Source organism: Ranitomeya variabilis, chromosome 4 (genome assembly GCF_051348905.1).
Source record: "Ranitomeya variabilis isolate aRanVar5 chromosome 4, aRanVar5.hap1, whole genome shotgun sequence".
NCBI classification, from domain to species: domain Eukaryota; kingdom Metazoa; phylum Chordata; class Amphibia; order Anura; family Dendrobatidae; genus Ranitomeya; species Ranitomeya variabilis.
The window spans coordinates 336,649,786-336,666,214 of NC_135235.1; the positions used below are offsets into that span (position 1 = coordinate 336,649,786).

The 16,429-nt window shown below is 45.9% G+C and overlaps 1 protein-coding gene across 3 annotated transcripts in view; it reads right to left on the reverse strand.

Moving 5' to 3' along the window:
• TMEM25 (transmembrane protein 25) overlaps positions 1 to 16,429 on the reverse strand; it is a 122,673-nt gene that overhangs the window by 66,077 nt on the left and 40,167 nt on the right. The window contains exon 2 of one of the 3 annotated variants that reach the window (XM_077250592.1): positions 15,967 to 16,050. The exons of the other annotated variants lie outside the window; for them this stretch is intronic. Within the exon in view, the coding sequence (XP_077106707.1) occupies positions 15,967 to 16,015 (49 nt within the window). The 5' untranslated portion in view covers positions 16,016 to 16,050. The remainder of the gene's footprint in view (positions 1 to 15,966; positions 16,051 to 16,429) is intronic. 3 annotated transcript variants of the gene reach the window in all.

Genomic DNA, 16,429 nt, shown 5'->3' on the forward strand with positions numbered 1-16,429 from the left:
TGGGGTTAATAAGAGTCATCTGAGGAATATTCTGCCACGCTTAATGCAATTGAGCACAGAAATCATCAAGATCCGCTGTTGTGAGCTCCCTTTATAATTGCCTACCAATGATAACCCAAATGTGCTTCATGGGAGACAAGTCAAGAGACGCTGCAGGCCACGGTAGCACATTTAAGCCACACAGGCTACTCACAGCATAACAAGCAACATGTGACCTAGTGAAGATGTGTTGAAAAATAGCGTGTGGCAAAATAGCGTTTTGCGTGTGGCGAGTTTTCCATGAGGTGAGTTTTGCACGTGTGGTGAGTTTTGCGTGAGCCTAGTTTTGCTTGTGGCGAATCTTGTGCGTGGTGAGTTTTGAGTGGTGACTTTTGTGTTTCGACTTTTATGTGGGGAGGTTGGTGTGTGTGTGGTGAAATGTGTGCTGAGGGTGGTATATGTGTTCAAGCACGTGATAGTGTGTGGCGCATTTTGTGTGTGTGTTCATATCCCCGTGTGTGGTGAGTATCCCATGTCGGGGCCCCACCTTAGCAACTGTACAGTATATACTCTTTGGCGCCGTCGCTCTCATTCTTTAAGTCCCCCTTGTTCACATCTGGCAGCTGTCAATTTGCCTCCAACACTTTTCCTTTCACTTTTTCCCCATTATGTAGATAGGGGCAAAATTGTTTGGTGAATTGGAACGCGCGGGGTTAAAATTTCGCCTCACAACATAGCCTATGATGCTCTCAGGGTCCAGACGTGTGACTGTGCAAAATTTTGTGGCTGTAGCTGAGACGGTGCAGATGCCAATCCCGGACATACACACACACACATACATACATACACACATACATACATACATACATACATACACACACACACACACACACACACACACACACACACACACACACACACACACACACACACACACACACACACACATTCAGCTTTATATATTAGACTAGCTGAAGAGCCCGGCGTTGCCCAGGCATAGTAACTAACTGTTAGTTATAGCACCTCACTTCTCTCATTTTCCCATCACGCCTCTCATTTTCCCCCTCACATCTCTCATTTTCCCCCTCACATCTCTCATTTTCCCCCTCACGTCTCTCATTTTCCCCTCACTCCTCTCATTTTCCCCCATACCTCATTTTTCCCCTCACACCTCATTTTCCCCCTCACACCTCTCATTTTCTCCCCTCACTTCTCTCATTTCCCCCAACACCTGTCATTTTGACCTCACACCTGTCTTTTTCCAATCACTCCACTATTTTCCCCTCACTCCTCTCCTTTTGCACTCACACATCTTCATTTTCACCTCACACTTCTTATTTTCCCCTCAGTATATACCTGTATATCTGCTCCTGTATATAGTATATACCTGTATGTCATCTCCTCCTGTATATAGTATATACCTGTATGTCATTTCCCCTGTATATAGTATATAACTGTAAGTCATCTCCTCCTGTATATAGTATATACCTGTATGTCATGTTCCCTGTATATTGTATATACCTGTATGTCATCTCCTGTATATAGTATATACCTGTATGTCATCTCCTGTATATAGTATATACCTGTATGTCATCTCCCCTGTATATAGTATATACCTGTATGTCACCTCCTCCTGTATATAATATATAGCTGTATGTTCTCCTCCTGTATATAGTATATACTTGTATGTCATATCCCCTGTATATAGTATATACCTGTATGTCATCTATCCTGTATATAGCATATACCTGTATGTCATCTCCTGTATATACTTGTACGTCATCTCCCCTGTATATAGTATATACCTGTATGTCATTTCCTGTATATAGTATATACCTGTATGTCATCTCCTGTATATAGTATATGCCTGTATGTCACCTCCTGTATATAGTATATACCTGTATGTCATCTATCCTGTATATAGCATATACCTGTGTGCCATCTCCTGTATATAGTATATACCTGTAAGTCATCTATCCTGTATATAGTATATACCTGTATGTCATCTCCCCTGTATATAGTATATACCTGTGTCATCTCCCCTGTATATAGTATATACCTGTATGTCATCTCCTCCTGTATATATAATATATAGCTGTATGTCATCTCCTCCTGTATATAGTATATACCTGTAAGTCATCTCCCCTGTATATAGTATATACCTGTAAGTCATCTCCCCTGTATATACCTGTATGTCATCTCCCCTGTATATAGTATATACCTGTATGTAATCTCCCCTGTATATAGTTTATTCCTGTATGTCATCTCCTCCTGTATATAATATATAACTGTATGTCATCTCCTCCTGTATATAGTATATACGTGTATGTCATCTCTCCTGTATATAGTATGTACCTGTATGTTATCTCCTTCTGTATATAGTATATATGTGTATATCATCTCCCCTGTATATAGTATATACCTGTATGCCATCTGCTCCTGGCTGGCAATTTGCCTCCAACACTTTTCCTTTCACTTTTTCCCCATTATGTAGATAGGGGCAAAATTGTTTGGTGAATTGGAATGCACGGGGTTAAAATTTTGCATCACAACATAGCCTATGACGCTCTCGGGGTCCAGACGTGTGACTGTGCAAAATTTTGTGGATGTAGCTGCGACGGTGCAGATGCCAATCCCGGACATACACACACACATTCAGCTTTACATATTAGATTAGTTAAATACATTTACAGTAAGCTACCCATGAAATGTACTAATTATATATGTCACTCATTTCTATCATCTATCTATCTACGTTTTGAAGAATATTTACTTTGAAAACTATCTTTAATTGACAGAGAATTACTCTATGTAAAAGCTAATGTTAAAATCACATTGCATATGGATCGCACACTCATGTCTTTCAGATGTCAGACAGATGCTAGATGAGAAAAATCACATTGTACTCGCATAAAAATCGCATGCCACTCGTCCAACTTTTCATGAACAATAGAGGGCTTATTTTATTTATGCTGATGGGTATGAGCCCTAACTCCACCACTTTGCCTACTTGATGTTGCTATTTCAGTATTAAGGAGTGCAGTAGTAATAATAATATTTAGATTGTGAGTTCTAATTTTGATAAAGATAATATCTGTAAAGTGCAGTGGAAAATAATGGTGGTGTATAAAATGAGTAAAATGAATAATATCCAATGCCATGACTTTTGGATATGGGATGGACCCCACTCCTTCTTAAAACCACCATAACTACTGTAAACCTAGGTACTAAAATAAATACACAAAACACATTATTTTGGTTGTCAAAATGGCCACAGCTTTTATTAAAATCACAGGATTAAATAATCACAGTAGGAGTCAGGTGGAGTGCTAGTACATTGGGATTCACAAGTACTGCGATATCCCCAGCTGTCTGACATACAGCACCAGGACAGACAGGCATAATGGGGCGGCACGCACTGGCTTGCCATTGAAGCAGAGCCAGTAAACTTTCAGGGCACCAATGACCCTATTATCCTCACTTCTGGGCTTAACCACTGTGCCCGCCCCTGATTGATGTTACCATTACAACGTCCTTGAGGCTGGCCACCAAAGCCGAGCCTGCTCACCACCATGAGGTTTTACATCCTCTATTAGTTAAAATGAGTCCACCTTAACTTGTCTGCAACTTCCACCTGACTCCTAAACCGCAAAGCCGTGACGGGTTATAAATTCCAAGTCTCATTTGACACTTTTTTTTTTTTTAATAATTAAATCATTTTTGTAAACTTAAAAACTAGAAGTCCCTGCAAAAGCATTAATGGGACTAAACTCGGCAAACCCCCGACTCACAAAGAGTCATCCTACAGCGCTCAGGAGAGGAAAAAAACCCTGTGGAGGAAACCTCCAGGGAACCATGGCTGAAGGATTGCCCTTCCCTTGGGCTTAGAAGGTTACCGCAAATAATAACTCTTTATAGCCAATATACAGTTGAACATGGTACAAGATATACAATGACAAATTCAAAAATACAATAAAACATTTATCATTATACAAGCAATAATTAAAAAGTTTAAGGACAAAGATTATAAACAGGGCGGGAGGGCGGGTAATGTTTCCTCCTGTCCATCCTGTGAGAGAAAGAGGGAGAGCCAGACTTGCCTCCCCTATATAAGTCCCACCCTCCTCACAGTAATACACCAGGCACAAACATCTAAACTTCCTCTTAAAGCAACAACACTCTTGTTTAAAATCTACACCGCAATACAAACAAAAGCTGCAGGAGTTCTCGGTCCACCCATCCCCAAGTCATGTCCACCTCCATCTAGTCTCCGGTGGTTTCTAGATGTCTGGAACTATGAGGAGAACATGTACTTTGGGAAACAAGTTTAACCTGCAAGTCTTAAATACACAATTCTTATTAACAACATGTAAGGACTTATGTAAATGGTTGTATTTCTGCTTTACATATACTGTAAGCTGTTTTGTGAAGGGTTGTCTCAATATTCCTGTAAATCAGGCCTGGGCAAAGTGCCGCCTGGGGGCCACTTTCAGCCCTCTGGCTGTCTCAGTCCGGCCCGCGGACCGAGACAGCCATGGGGCTTGAAATTTGAGGTCCTCAGGCCGCACGGTGCCTGTCCGTTCACTGTCTCCATGTGCGGCTCTGAGCTGAGCCGCCGCTGACTCCTTTGATGGAGGAGGGGCGTCCGGCCACTTCCTCCACCAATCAGCGTGTGAGCGGAGGCAGGGAGAGAAGCAGAGCGCCAGGGAATGGGAACGAGGTGAGTATGTGGTGTGGTTTTTTTTTCATGTGTATGGGCTCTTCGGGTGGGCATGGGGAGGATATGGGCATGTGACATGGTGCCTCACACGTGAGGCGACAAAGTGCTGCTTACGTGGGGCAATGTGGTGCTGCACACATGGGGCGACATGGTGCTGCACACGTGGAGCGACATGGGGGTGACATGGTGCTGCATATGGAGGCGACATGCTGCACATGGGGAGGCTATGGGGGCGACATGCAGTGTATATAGGGAGGCTGTGTGGGGCTCATGCAGTATATAGGGAGGCTGTGTGGGGCTCATGCAGTATATAGGGAGGCTGTGTGGGGCTCATGCAGTATATAGGGAGGCTGTGTGGGGCTCATGCTGTATATGGGGAGGCTGTGTGGAGCTCATGCAGTACATGGGGAGGCTGTGTGGGGCTCATGCAGTATATAGGGAGGCTGTGTGGGGCTCATACTGTATATAGGGAGGCTGTGTGGGGCTCATGCAGTGTATATATATAGGGAGGCTGTGTGGGGCTCATGCAGTATATAGGGAGGCTGTGTGGGGCTTATGCAGTGTATATAGGGAGGCTGTGTGGGGCTCATGCAGTGTATATAGGGAGGCTGTATGGGGCTCATGCTGTGTATATAGGAAGGCTGTGTGGGGCTCATGCAGTATATATAGGGAGGCTGTGTGGGGCTCATGCAGTATATATAGGGAGGCTGTGTGGGGATCATGCTGTATATAGGGAGGCTGTGTGGGGCTCATGCAGTATATATAGGGAGGCTGTGTGGGGCTCATGCAGTATATAGGGAGGCTGTGTGTGGCTCATGCAGTATATATAGGGAGGCTGTGTGGGGCTCATGCAGTATATATAGGGAGGCTGTGTGGGGCTCATGCAGTATATAGGGAGGCTGTGTGGGGCTCATGCTGTATATGGGGAGGCTGTGTGGGGGCTCATGCATTATATGGGGAGGCTGTGTGGGGCTCATGCAGTGTATATAGGAGGCTGTGTGGGGCTCATGCAGTATATGGGGAGGCTGTGTGGAGCTCATGCAGTATATGGGGAGGCTGTGTGGGGCTCATGCAGTGTATATAGGGAGGCTGTGTGGGGTTCATGCAGTATATATAGGAAGTCTGTGTGTGGCTCATGCAGTATATATAGGGAGGCTGTGTGGCACTCATGCTGTATATAGGGAGGCTGTGTGGGGCTCATGCAGTATATATGGGGAGGCTGTGTGGGGCTCATGCAGTATATATAGGGAGGCTGTGTGGGGCTCATGCAGTATATAGGAAGGCTGTGTGTGGCTCATGCAGTATATATAGGGAGGCTGTGTGGGGCTCATGCTGTATATAGGGATGCTGTGTGGGGCTCATCTACTATATAATTGTCTAAGGGTTACTTCCGTCTGTGTGTCTGTCTGTCTGTCTGTCACGGATATTCATTGGTCGCGGCCTCTGTCTGTCATGGAAATCCAAGTCGCTGATTGGTCGTGGCAAAATGCCCACGACCATTGCCACGACCAATCAGCGATGGGCACAGTCCGGCGGCAACATGGCCGCTCCTTCCTCCCCGCAGTCAGTGCCCGCTCCATACTCCCCTCCAGTCAGCGCTCACACAGGGTTAATGCCAGCGCTAATGGACCGCGGTGTAACGCACTCCATTAACGCAGCTATTAACCCTGTGTGACCAACTTTATACTATTGATGCTGCCTATGCAGCATCAATAGTGAAAAGATCTGTTACAAATAATACTAAAAAAAAGGTTATTTTCACCCTCCGACGTGGCGCGGTGTCCTCGGCAGTGCAAGCGGCAGGTTCCGGTGCCAAGGATGCTATGCGAGAAGGACCTGCCATGACGTCACGGTCATGTGACCACAACGTCATCACAGGTCCTGCGTGCCTGCACGAGAAGGACCTGCCATGACATCACGGTCTTGTGACCGCGACGTCATCACAGGTCCTGCGCGCCTGCGCGAGAAGGACCTGCCATGACATCACGGTCATATGACTGCGACGTCATCACAGGTCCTGCACGCCTGCGCGAGAAGGACCTGCCATGACTTCACGGTCATGTGACCGCGACGTCATCATAGGTGCTGCGCTCATACCAACCCTGGGACCGGAAGCTGCTGCGTGCACCGTACACAGGCGCCAGGACTTCAACGGCACTTCGGAAGGTGAGTACATGTTTATTTTTTATTTTACGTCACTGGGCAATATACTACGTGGCTGGGCAATATACTACATGGCTGACCAATATACTACATACTACGTGGCTGGGCAATATACTACGTGGCTGGGCAATATACTACGTGGCTGGGCAATATACTACGTGGCTGGGCAATATACTACGTGACTGGGCAATATACTACATGACTGGGTAATATACTACGTCACTGGGCAATATACTACTTGGCTGGGCAATATACTACGTCGCTGGGCAATATACTACGTGGCTGACCAATATACTACATACTACGTGGCTGGGCAATATACTACGTGGCTGGGCAATATACTACGTGGCTGGGCAATATACTACGTCACTGGGCAATATACTACTTGGCTGGGCAATATACTACGTGGCTGGGCAATATACTACGTGACTGGGCAATATACTACATGGCTGGACAATATGCTACGTGGACATGCATATTCTAGAATACCCGATGCGCTAGAATCGGGCCACCATCTAGTCTATATATATAATTGTCTAAGGGTTTTTCCGTCTGTCTGTCTGTCTGTCTGTCTGTCTGTCCTGGAAATCCCGCGTCTCTGATTGGTCGAGGCCGCCAGGGCACAGCATGGCGACGATGGTGTCATAAAGGTTGCCTTGACCAATCAGCGACGGGCACAGTCTGCCGCGAATTCGCCTCGACCAATCAGCGACGGGCACAGTATCGACGTAGATGTCATAATGGTTGCCATGGCGACGATGATGTCATAAAGGTTGCCTCGACCAATCAGCGACGGGCACAGTATCGACGTAGATGTCATAATGGTTGCCATGGCGACGATGATGTCATCAAGGTTGCCTCGACCAATCAGCGACGGGCACAGTCTGCCGCGAATTCTGGAATCATCATTGTCCATATACTACGTGGGCATGCATATTCTAGAATACCCGATGCGTGCGTTAGAATAGGGCCACAATCTAGTGCAGTATATATGGGGAGGCTGTGTGGGGCTCATGCAGTATATATAGGGGGGCTGTGTGGGGCTCATGCAGTATATATAGGGAGGCTGTGTGGGGCTCATGCAGTATATATAGGGAGGCTGTGTGGGGCTCATGCAGTATATATAGGGAGGCTGTGTGGGGCTTATGCAGTATATATAGGGAGGCTGTGTGGGGCTCATGCAGTATACATAGTGAGGCTGTGTGGGGCTCATGCAGTATATATAGGGAGGCTGTTTGGGGCTCATGCAGTATATATAGGGAGGCTGTGTGGGGCTCATGCAGTATATATATAGGGAGGCTGTGTGGGGCTTATGCAGTATATATAGGGAGGCTGTGTGGGGCTCATGCAGTGTATATAGGGAGGCTGTGTGGGGCTCATGCTGTATATAGGGAGGCTGTGTGGGGCTCATGCAGTATATATAGGGAGGCTGTGTGGGGCTCATGCAGTATATATAGGGAGGCTGTGTGGGGCTAATGAACTGTATATAGGGAGGCTGTGAGGGGCTCATGCAGTACATAGGGAGGCTGTGTGGGGCTCATGGTGTATATGGGAAGTCTGTGTGGGGCTCATGCAGTATATATAGGGCGGCTGTGTGGGGCTCATATAAGGAGGCTGTGTGGGGCTCAAGTAGTATATATAGGGAGGCTGTGTGGGGCTCATGCAGTGTATATAGGGAGGCTGTGTGGGGCTCATGCAGTATATATAGGGAGGCTGTGTGGGGCTCATGCAGTATATATAGGGAGGCTGTGTGGGGCTCATGCAGTGTATATAGGGAGGCTATGTGGGGCTCATGCAGTATATATAGGGAGGCTGTGTAGGGCTCATGCAGTATATAGGGAGGCTGTGTGGGGCTCATGCAGTATATAGGGAGGCTATGTGGGGCTCATGCAGTGTATATAGGGAGGCTGTGTATGGCTCATGCAGTATATATAGGGAGGCTGTGTGGGGCTCATGCAGTATATAGGGAGGCTGTGTGGGGCTCATGCAGTATACAGGGAGGCTGTGTGGGGCTCATGCAGTATATATAGGGAGGCTGTGTTGGGCTCATGCAGTGTAAATAGGGAGGCTGTGTGAGGCTCATGCTGTATATAGGGAGGCTATGTGGGGCGAGACTCATGCTGTATATAGGGAGGCTGTGTGGGGCTCATGCTGTATATAGGGAGGCTGTGTGGGGCTCATGCTGTATATATAGGGAGGCTGTGTTGGGCTCATGCAGTGTATATAGGGAGGCTGTGTGGGGCTCATGCAGTGTATATATATATATATATATATATATAGGGAGGCTGTGTGGGGCTCATGCAGTGTATATAGGGAGGCTGTGTGGGGTTCATGCTGTATATATAGGGAGGCTGTGTGGGGCTCATGCAGTATATACGGAGGCTGTGTGGGGCTCATGCAGTGTATATAGGGAGGCTGTGTGGAGCTCTTGCAGTATATATATAGGGAGGCTGTGTGGGGCTCATGCAGTATATATAGGGAGGCTGTGTGGGGCTCTTGCTGTATATAGGGAGGCTGTGTGGGGCTCATTCAGTATATATAGGGAGGCTGTGTGGGGCTCATGCAGTATATATAGGGAGGCTGTGTGGGGCTTATGCAGTGTATATAGGGAGGCTGTGTGGGGCTCATGCAGTGTATATAGGGAGGCTGTGTGGGGCTCATGCTGTATATAGGGAGGCTGTGTGGGGCTCATGCAGTGTATATAGGGAGGCAGTGTGGGGCTCATGCAGTATATATATAGGGAGGCAGTGTGGGGCTTATGCAGTATATATAGGGAGGCTGTGTGGGGCTCATGCAGTGTATATAGGGAGGCTGTGAGGGGCTCATGCAGTGCATATAAGGAGGCTGTGTGGGGCTCATGCAGTATATATATAGGGAGGCTGTGTGGGGCTCATGCAGTATATATATAGGGAGGCTGTGTGGGGCTCATGCAGTATATATAGGGAGGCTGTGTGGGGCTCATGCAATATATATATAGGGAGGCTGTGTGGGGCTTATGCAGTATATATAGGGAGGCTGTGTGGGGCTCATGCAGTGTATATAGGGAGGCTGTGTGGGGCTCATGCTGTATATAGGGAGGCTGTGTGGGGCTCATGCAGTATATATAGAGAGGCAGTGTGGGGCTCATGCAGCATATATAGAGAGGCTGTGTGGGGCTCATGCAGTTTATATAGGGAGGCTGTGTGGGGCTCATGCAGTATATACAGTATAGGGAGGCTGTGTGGGGCTCATGCAGTTTATATAGGGAGGCTGTGAGGGGCTCATGCAGTGTATATAAGGAGGCTGTGAGGGGCTCATGCAGTGTATATAGGGAGGCTGTGTGAGGCTCATGCAGTATATATAGGGAGGCTGTGTGGGGCTCATGCAGTATATATAGTGAGGCTGTGTGGGGCTCATGCAGTATATATAGGGAGGCTGTTTGGGGCTCATGCAGTATATATAGGGAGGCTGTGTGGGGCTCATGCAGTATATATATAGAGAGGCTGTGTGGGGCTTATGCAGTATATATAGGGAGGCTGTGTGGGGCTCATGCAGTGTATATAGGGAGGCTGTGAGGGGCTCATGCAGTGTATATAAGGAGGCTGTGAGGGGCTCATGCAGTGTATATAGGGAGGCTGTGTGAGGCTCATGCAGTATATATAGGGAGGCTGTGTGGGGCTCATGCAGTATATATAGTGAGGCTGTGTGGGGCTCATGCAGTATATATAGGGAGGCTGTTTGGGGCTCATGCAGTATATATAGGGAGGCTGTGTGGGGCTCATGCAGTATATATATAGGGAGGCTGTGTGGGGCTTATGCAGTATATATAGGGAGGCTGTGTGGGGCTCATGCAGTGTATATAGGGAGGCTGTGTGGGGCTCATGCTGTATATAGGGAGGCTGTGTGGGGCTCATGCAGTGTATATAGGGAGGCTGTGTGGGGCTCATGCTGTATATAGGGTGGCTGTGTGGGGCTCATGCAGTATATATAGGGAGGCTGTGTGGGGCTCATGCAGTATATAGGGAGGCTGTGTGGGGCTCATGCTGTATATATAGGGAGGCTGTGTGGGCCTCATGCAGTATATAGGGAGGCTGTGTGGGGCTCATGCAGTATATACTGTATATAGGGAGGCTGTGTGGGGCTCATGCAGTATATAGGGAGGCTGTGTGGGGCTTATGCAGTGTATATAGGGAGGCTGTGTGGGACTCATGCAGTGTAAATAGGGAGGTTGTGTGGGGCTCATGCAGTGTATATAGGGAGGCTGTGTGAGGCTCATGCAGTATATAGGGTGGCTGTGTGGGGTTCATGCTGTATATATAGGGAGGCTGTGTGGGGCTCATGCAGTATATAGGGAGGCTGTGTGAGGCTCATGCAGTATATAGGGAGGCTGTGTGGGGCTCATGCTGTATATATAGGGAGGCTGTGTGGGGCTCATGCAGTATATATAGGGAGGCTGTGTGGGGCTCATGCAGGTATATTTATATATAGGGAGGCTGTGTGGGGCTCGTGCAGTATATAGGGAGGCTGTGTGGGGATCATGCAGTATATATAGAGAGGCTGTGTGGGGCTCATGCAGTATATAGGGAGGCTGTGTGGGGCTCGTGACTCCCTCTTTTCAAATTCTATACATTATATTTATATTAAAATAGATTTATTGGTGGCTACTGGATAATACTTTCACCATATTTCCAATAATTAACTTCTTCTTTTAGTTAATCTAATTTATGAAGTTATGCATTAATGAATGCGAAAAAAACTGTTACAAAGGTGGTAGGAATCATCAAAAGTATCTGAACATATAAAAATATTGTTCATTGTGACTGATAAGCCATCAGTCACAATGCTGTATTTGCAAAACAAAAAATAAAAAAATCTTGCTTTTAGAGGTGCTAATAAATGGGTTCTAAAATATAAAGGCATTTCCCATTTTTATATAATTGATGCTTTAGCCCGATAGACATCAATTCATTATGTCAGATTTTTCTCATTGGACACCATGTTAAAATTCTTACCCCCAGACACCAATCAAACATCCAACATCTCCCCCCCAACCCACAAGACTAAATATACAGCACACCATGCGTCATGCTGGAGGCTGCAGCGAGCGTTGTGTGTCTGTATAGACAGGATCCATACTTACTTTATAGCACCATGGACATAGCTGATGTAGGAAAGTTTTCCTGGCAGCAGCACATCCCCAGTTACCCTTTGGCCGTAAATCAATAGATGAGATCAGTAGTAGCAGGATGATGATGTGTATGACATTTTAGAGATTTATCACGTAATGGATCATATAATTGGATCAGGGATGAGTGCAGTCTGGTATGTGAGTCCTCACAGTAACATTACTGCTAGTAGATATTGATCCTGCCGAGGGCCCAGGGGAGGATTATAATATCCTGTTCTGTATTGTGTCTGCCCTGTTAGCTGTTGACTGTACGATTAGTTTCCCCATCGATATCATCTCATCCATGGCCTTCTAAGAAGTTCTATGAACAGGAACAAGTTTCCTCATTACTCCTTTTATTTAGTCTTGTACTTTTATTTGGTCAATAGGTTTCTGGGAAAAACATGGGAATGAATTGGATTTCCGAGCACATTGCTGCCTACTCCTGTACTGATCGGGATTTTCAGAATTATTGATAACTCAGATTGACAAATAAAATGGCTTGTTGTTTGGGATGCTGTAGGGGTTATCTGAGGGCTTTTCCAACTCTAAGAGATATACTGTGAGCACCCAATAATGGCAGCAAAATTTTTACTATCAGCCTCTCATGAAGAGTTTAGGTACCTTTGGCCTCCTTCCATCATGTTCCTGTATTTATGACATTGGGGTCAATACTTCAAAGCTTTTACCCCACAAAAGCGGAGTAAAAGCTTTGAAAATTTACAAAATATTTGTGCAGGGTGGATTTGCACAAAAATGTTGTGACTTAACATTTTGACGCCAGTTCTAATCAGCTTCGCCTGAATGGTGGAGCTGGGACTGGATGTGACCATGCCCCCATCAAAAATTCCGGCATTTTGTATGACAGAAAAGCTTCTCCAGTCCCTGAAGTCTTCATTTCTGGTACAGCGCAAAGAGGACTTGTCGTTTGCTCAAACAAAATTGTGTTAAATACCTTGTAAAAATCGCAGAGCTCCTCTGATTCTGCCGCTCTTTTCAGTAATGTGCTGCATCACTCAATTGTGGCGATATATACAGTACATTTGTTGCTTTTGGAATGCAGTATGTGAAATCTTTACTTGCAGTCCAACTGGACATTTCTACAGAGTCTACTCCGTGGTTGTGCACTTTCACACCTCTCTCCCAGATGCTGCCTATCACAGCTTAGCAGCATCTGAGACTGCTAGATGACCTGCCGAGCTATTGGCAGTATCTGGGAAGAAGAGGTGAGAGTGGACAATGAAGAAGACTCTAAAGAAATGTACAATGATACTACAATCAGAGATTTCACATACTGCGCTCAACTGCTATTTTGAACAATACTTATATTATGAAAAGTACTTCTATTTTTATTTTATCAGGGCTGTGGCACCTTGTAATATGGGGAGGAAGGGCTGATGTTGCAGCATCATGCTGAGTGTGCAGGGGAAGGTGTGGGGGCATCATACTGTGCTGGGGGCATTGTAGCAACATCATACACTATGGGGGACAGTCACGAAAGGGGTATTGTAGAGCTTAATTACACTAAGGCACTGCAATAGGGGCAAAATTTATAAATTTTATGTAAATGCAATACATGTCCCTCTCCATGTGACCACACATACTCCGCTGAACATATTTTTTTGTGGGGGAGAGGAGGGCCCCAATAATGACTTTTGCAATGGATCCGCTTTATCTGCTTTATTTTTGTGTACACCCTGGTCTAGTATGTTTCATATTTTGCTATTTAGCCTGTGAACTGCTTTAACCTTACTACAAGCGGTGATGTCAGTAAGGTTACTGCAGTTCATAGGCCGGCTCACACAGAGGTTACCGTGAGAACCGCTGACTGTGACCTGCGGTAGCCTTAATTACGTCACAGCTAGTCACTGCAGCCATGTTCTCATGCTAAGCTCAGTGTGTTCTGGCTGGCATGGTGAGATGTCACATTCCTGATGTTGCAGAGTTGGTAATTGCCGTGGGACCTCATCATTATGGATTGACAGCGGACAGGTGAGGATTACTTGAAGGACTTTTCTGAGTCTTTATTATTTAGACTACAGGGCTAGTAATGGGGTGTCTCAGACACCTCTCCATTACTAACCCCTGGGGTTGATGTCATTAGGCATGAAACAGCTGACATCAACCCCAAAACGATTACCCCACTTGCCAACACACCAGGGCAAGTGGGAAGACCAGAGGCTAAGTGCCAGAATTGGCGCATCTAATGGATGCGCCATTTCTGGGGAGGCCGCACACTGGTATTCTTAGTCTGGGAGGGGGCCAATATCCATGTCCCTTCCCAGCCTATTAAAATCTGCCTTCAGCTGTCCGATCAACCTTTGCTGGTTAGTAAATGATGGGAGAACTCAAGTCTTTTTTATTTTGGGTCCCCTTTTTACTAACCAGTAAAAGCTAAGCTGAGCTGTTATTATTAGGCTGGGAACCTTTAGGGTTATTGGCCCCTTCCCAGAATATTAACACCAGCCCAAACCTGTCTATTTTCCCTCAACTGGTTAGGAAAGTTAAGTGGGTCCCCATTTTTTTATTATTTAATAAGTGCGATACACAGAGTGGCCCACATTCATCACGTGTCCATCCTCCTGGCCCCACATCCATAATGTCTCCGTCACCCATATTGCAGCTTTTCACTGGCCATGGTCCAGTGGCATCCTCCTCCTGCTTCATATTTGCGTGGATGGGCAGGCACATGGCAGTGATGTCATACGGGAGCAACATGCTTTCTGGCATCAGCTGCCGGCCTCTGATTGGCTGGCGGATATTCACCATTGCAGTGTAGGAAGCTGGTGGCTTTCCGTACCGCAATATATTTCAACTGAATGTGTGTACTCGGACGCACATTCAGTTGAAACCTGTGGGCCAGGGAACCGGATTGGGGCGCTGCTTCTTGCTGGTTCAAGGAACTGCCTGCTATTGTAACAAGCGAATCCCCTGAATTCCACCTCTGGAAGGAACTAAAGCTCAGAGTTCATGGGCGAAGTCCACGGAAGCTTCGGGATTTGAAGAGTGCTGGTGTGGAAGAATGAGCAAAAATTACACCTGAGTAATGCCTCTGACTAGTTTTTCCATACAGGAGGTGTCTTGAAGCTGTTATCCCTAACAAAGACTTTTGAACGAAGTGTTAAATAAATTTCAGTGCATGTTCAATACTTTTTCCCCTTGTCATTTCTCATTATTACACATACGGTAACTTAATTTATGGATATCTACGGTTTGATTTCTTTACCTTTGTGGATTGGATGGCTTGTTACCAACATCTGGTGAGAATTTCATGTCAATAGCATCTTTAGAAATATATTTACGTAGAAAATTGGTGACTTATTCAACACTTATTTCACTCATTGTACATAGTAAACACATAGAGTATGTGCACACATTGCAGATTTACTGCGGATCCGCAGGATTTTTTTCCACGCAGAAACGCTGCAGATCCACAGGTGATATACAGTACAATGTAAATCAATGGAGAAAAAAATGCTGTGCTAATGGTGTGGAAAATTCTGCACGGAAAACGCAGCGGATTAAAAGAAGGACCATGTCAATTCTTCTGCACCCATTCCATAATAGAAATCTGCAGGGATAAAAACGCAGAGAATCTGCAGTAAATCCTCAACAAAAAAAACACAAAATCAGCAAAAAAAACCGCAGATTTTGACCTGCGTTTTTACTGCCAAGAGATGCCGAATCAGCACAGAAAATTCTACAGCCAAATCCGCAATGTGTGCATATACCCTATAGTACTTGGCTGTGCCTGGTTTTGCAGAGCAGGTGAATGGGGCGTAACTGCAGGACCACCAGGTACAGCTTACAAATTCTACGGGGCAGACCCACACAGATAAAACAGTTATGTCATCCTGACATATACCTTGCCAGAGTTTACTTGCTAGAAAACTTATACAACACACACCTTCAAGTGTTACATAAGCACTATATAGTTTGTTGGTCCATCACCACGTACCTCTCAGGGAGAATTGCTGGGTCAGCAAAAGAGAAATGCTTAACAACATTTTGCAAAAACAGATTAATTAAGGATCCTTCATTCCTGTAAAAAGAAAAATATTAAATGAGAAACAGAAACGCTAGTGCATCTTATCACTCCGTCCTCCTAGTCATAGAGCGTACATACTCTCTGTCACACATAGGGTGGGGGTGGGTCGGTTTTTAATAAAAGGAGTGAGAAGATGAGCAGTTACCTAACTTCTTCAGATCCTGTCCATACCTAAATATTAGAAAATAAATCCACTGTTCCCCTCTCTACCTATAATATGCTACAACGATAATGATTAAAGGGGTTGTCCAAAACTAAATGCCTATCTATTTAATGTAATAAAGGCAGGGGAGTCTGTAAGCAGAGGAGCGGTGCAGGGAAATCGGTAGGCAGGGGATCGGTGTAGGGGAGTGGGTAAGCAGGGGAGTGGGTA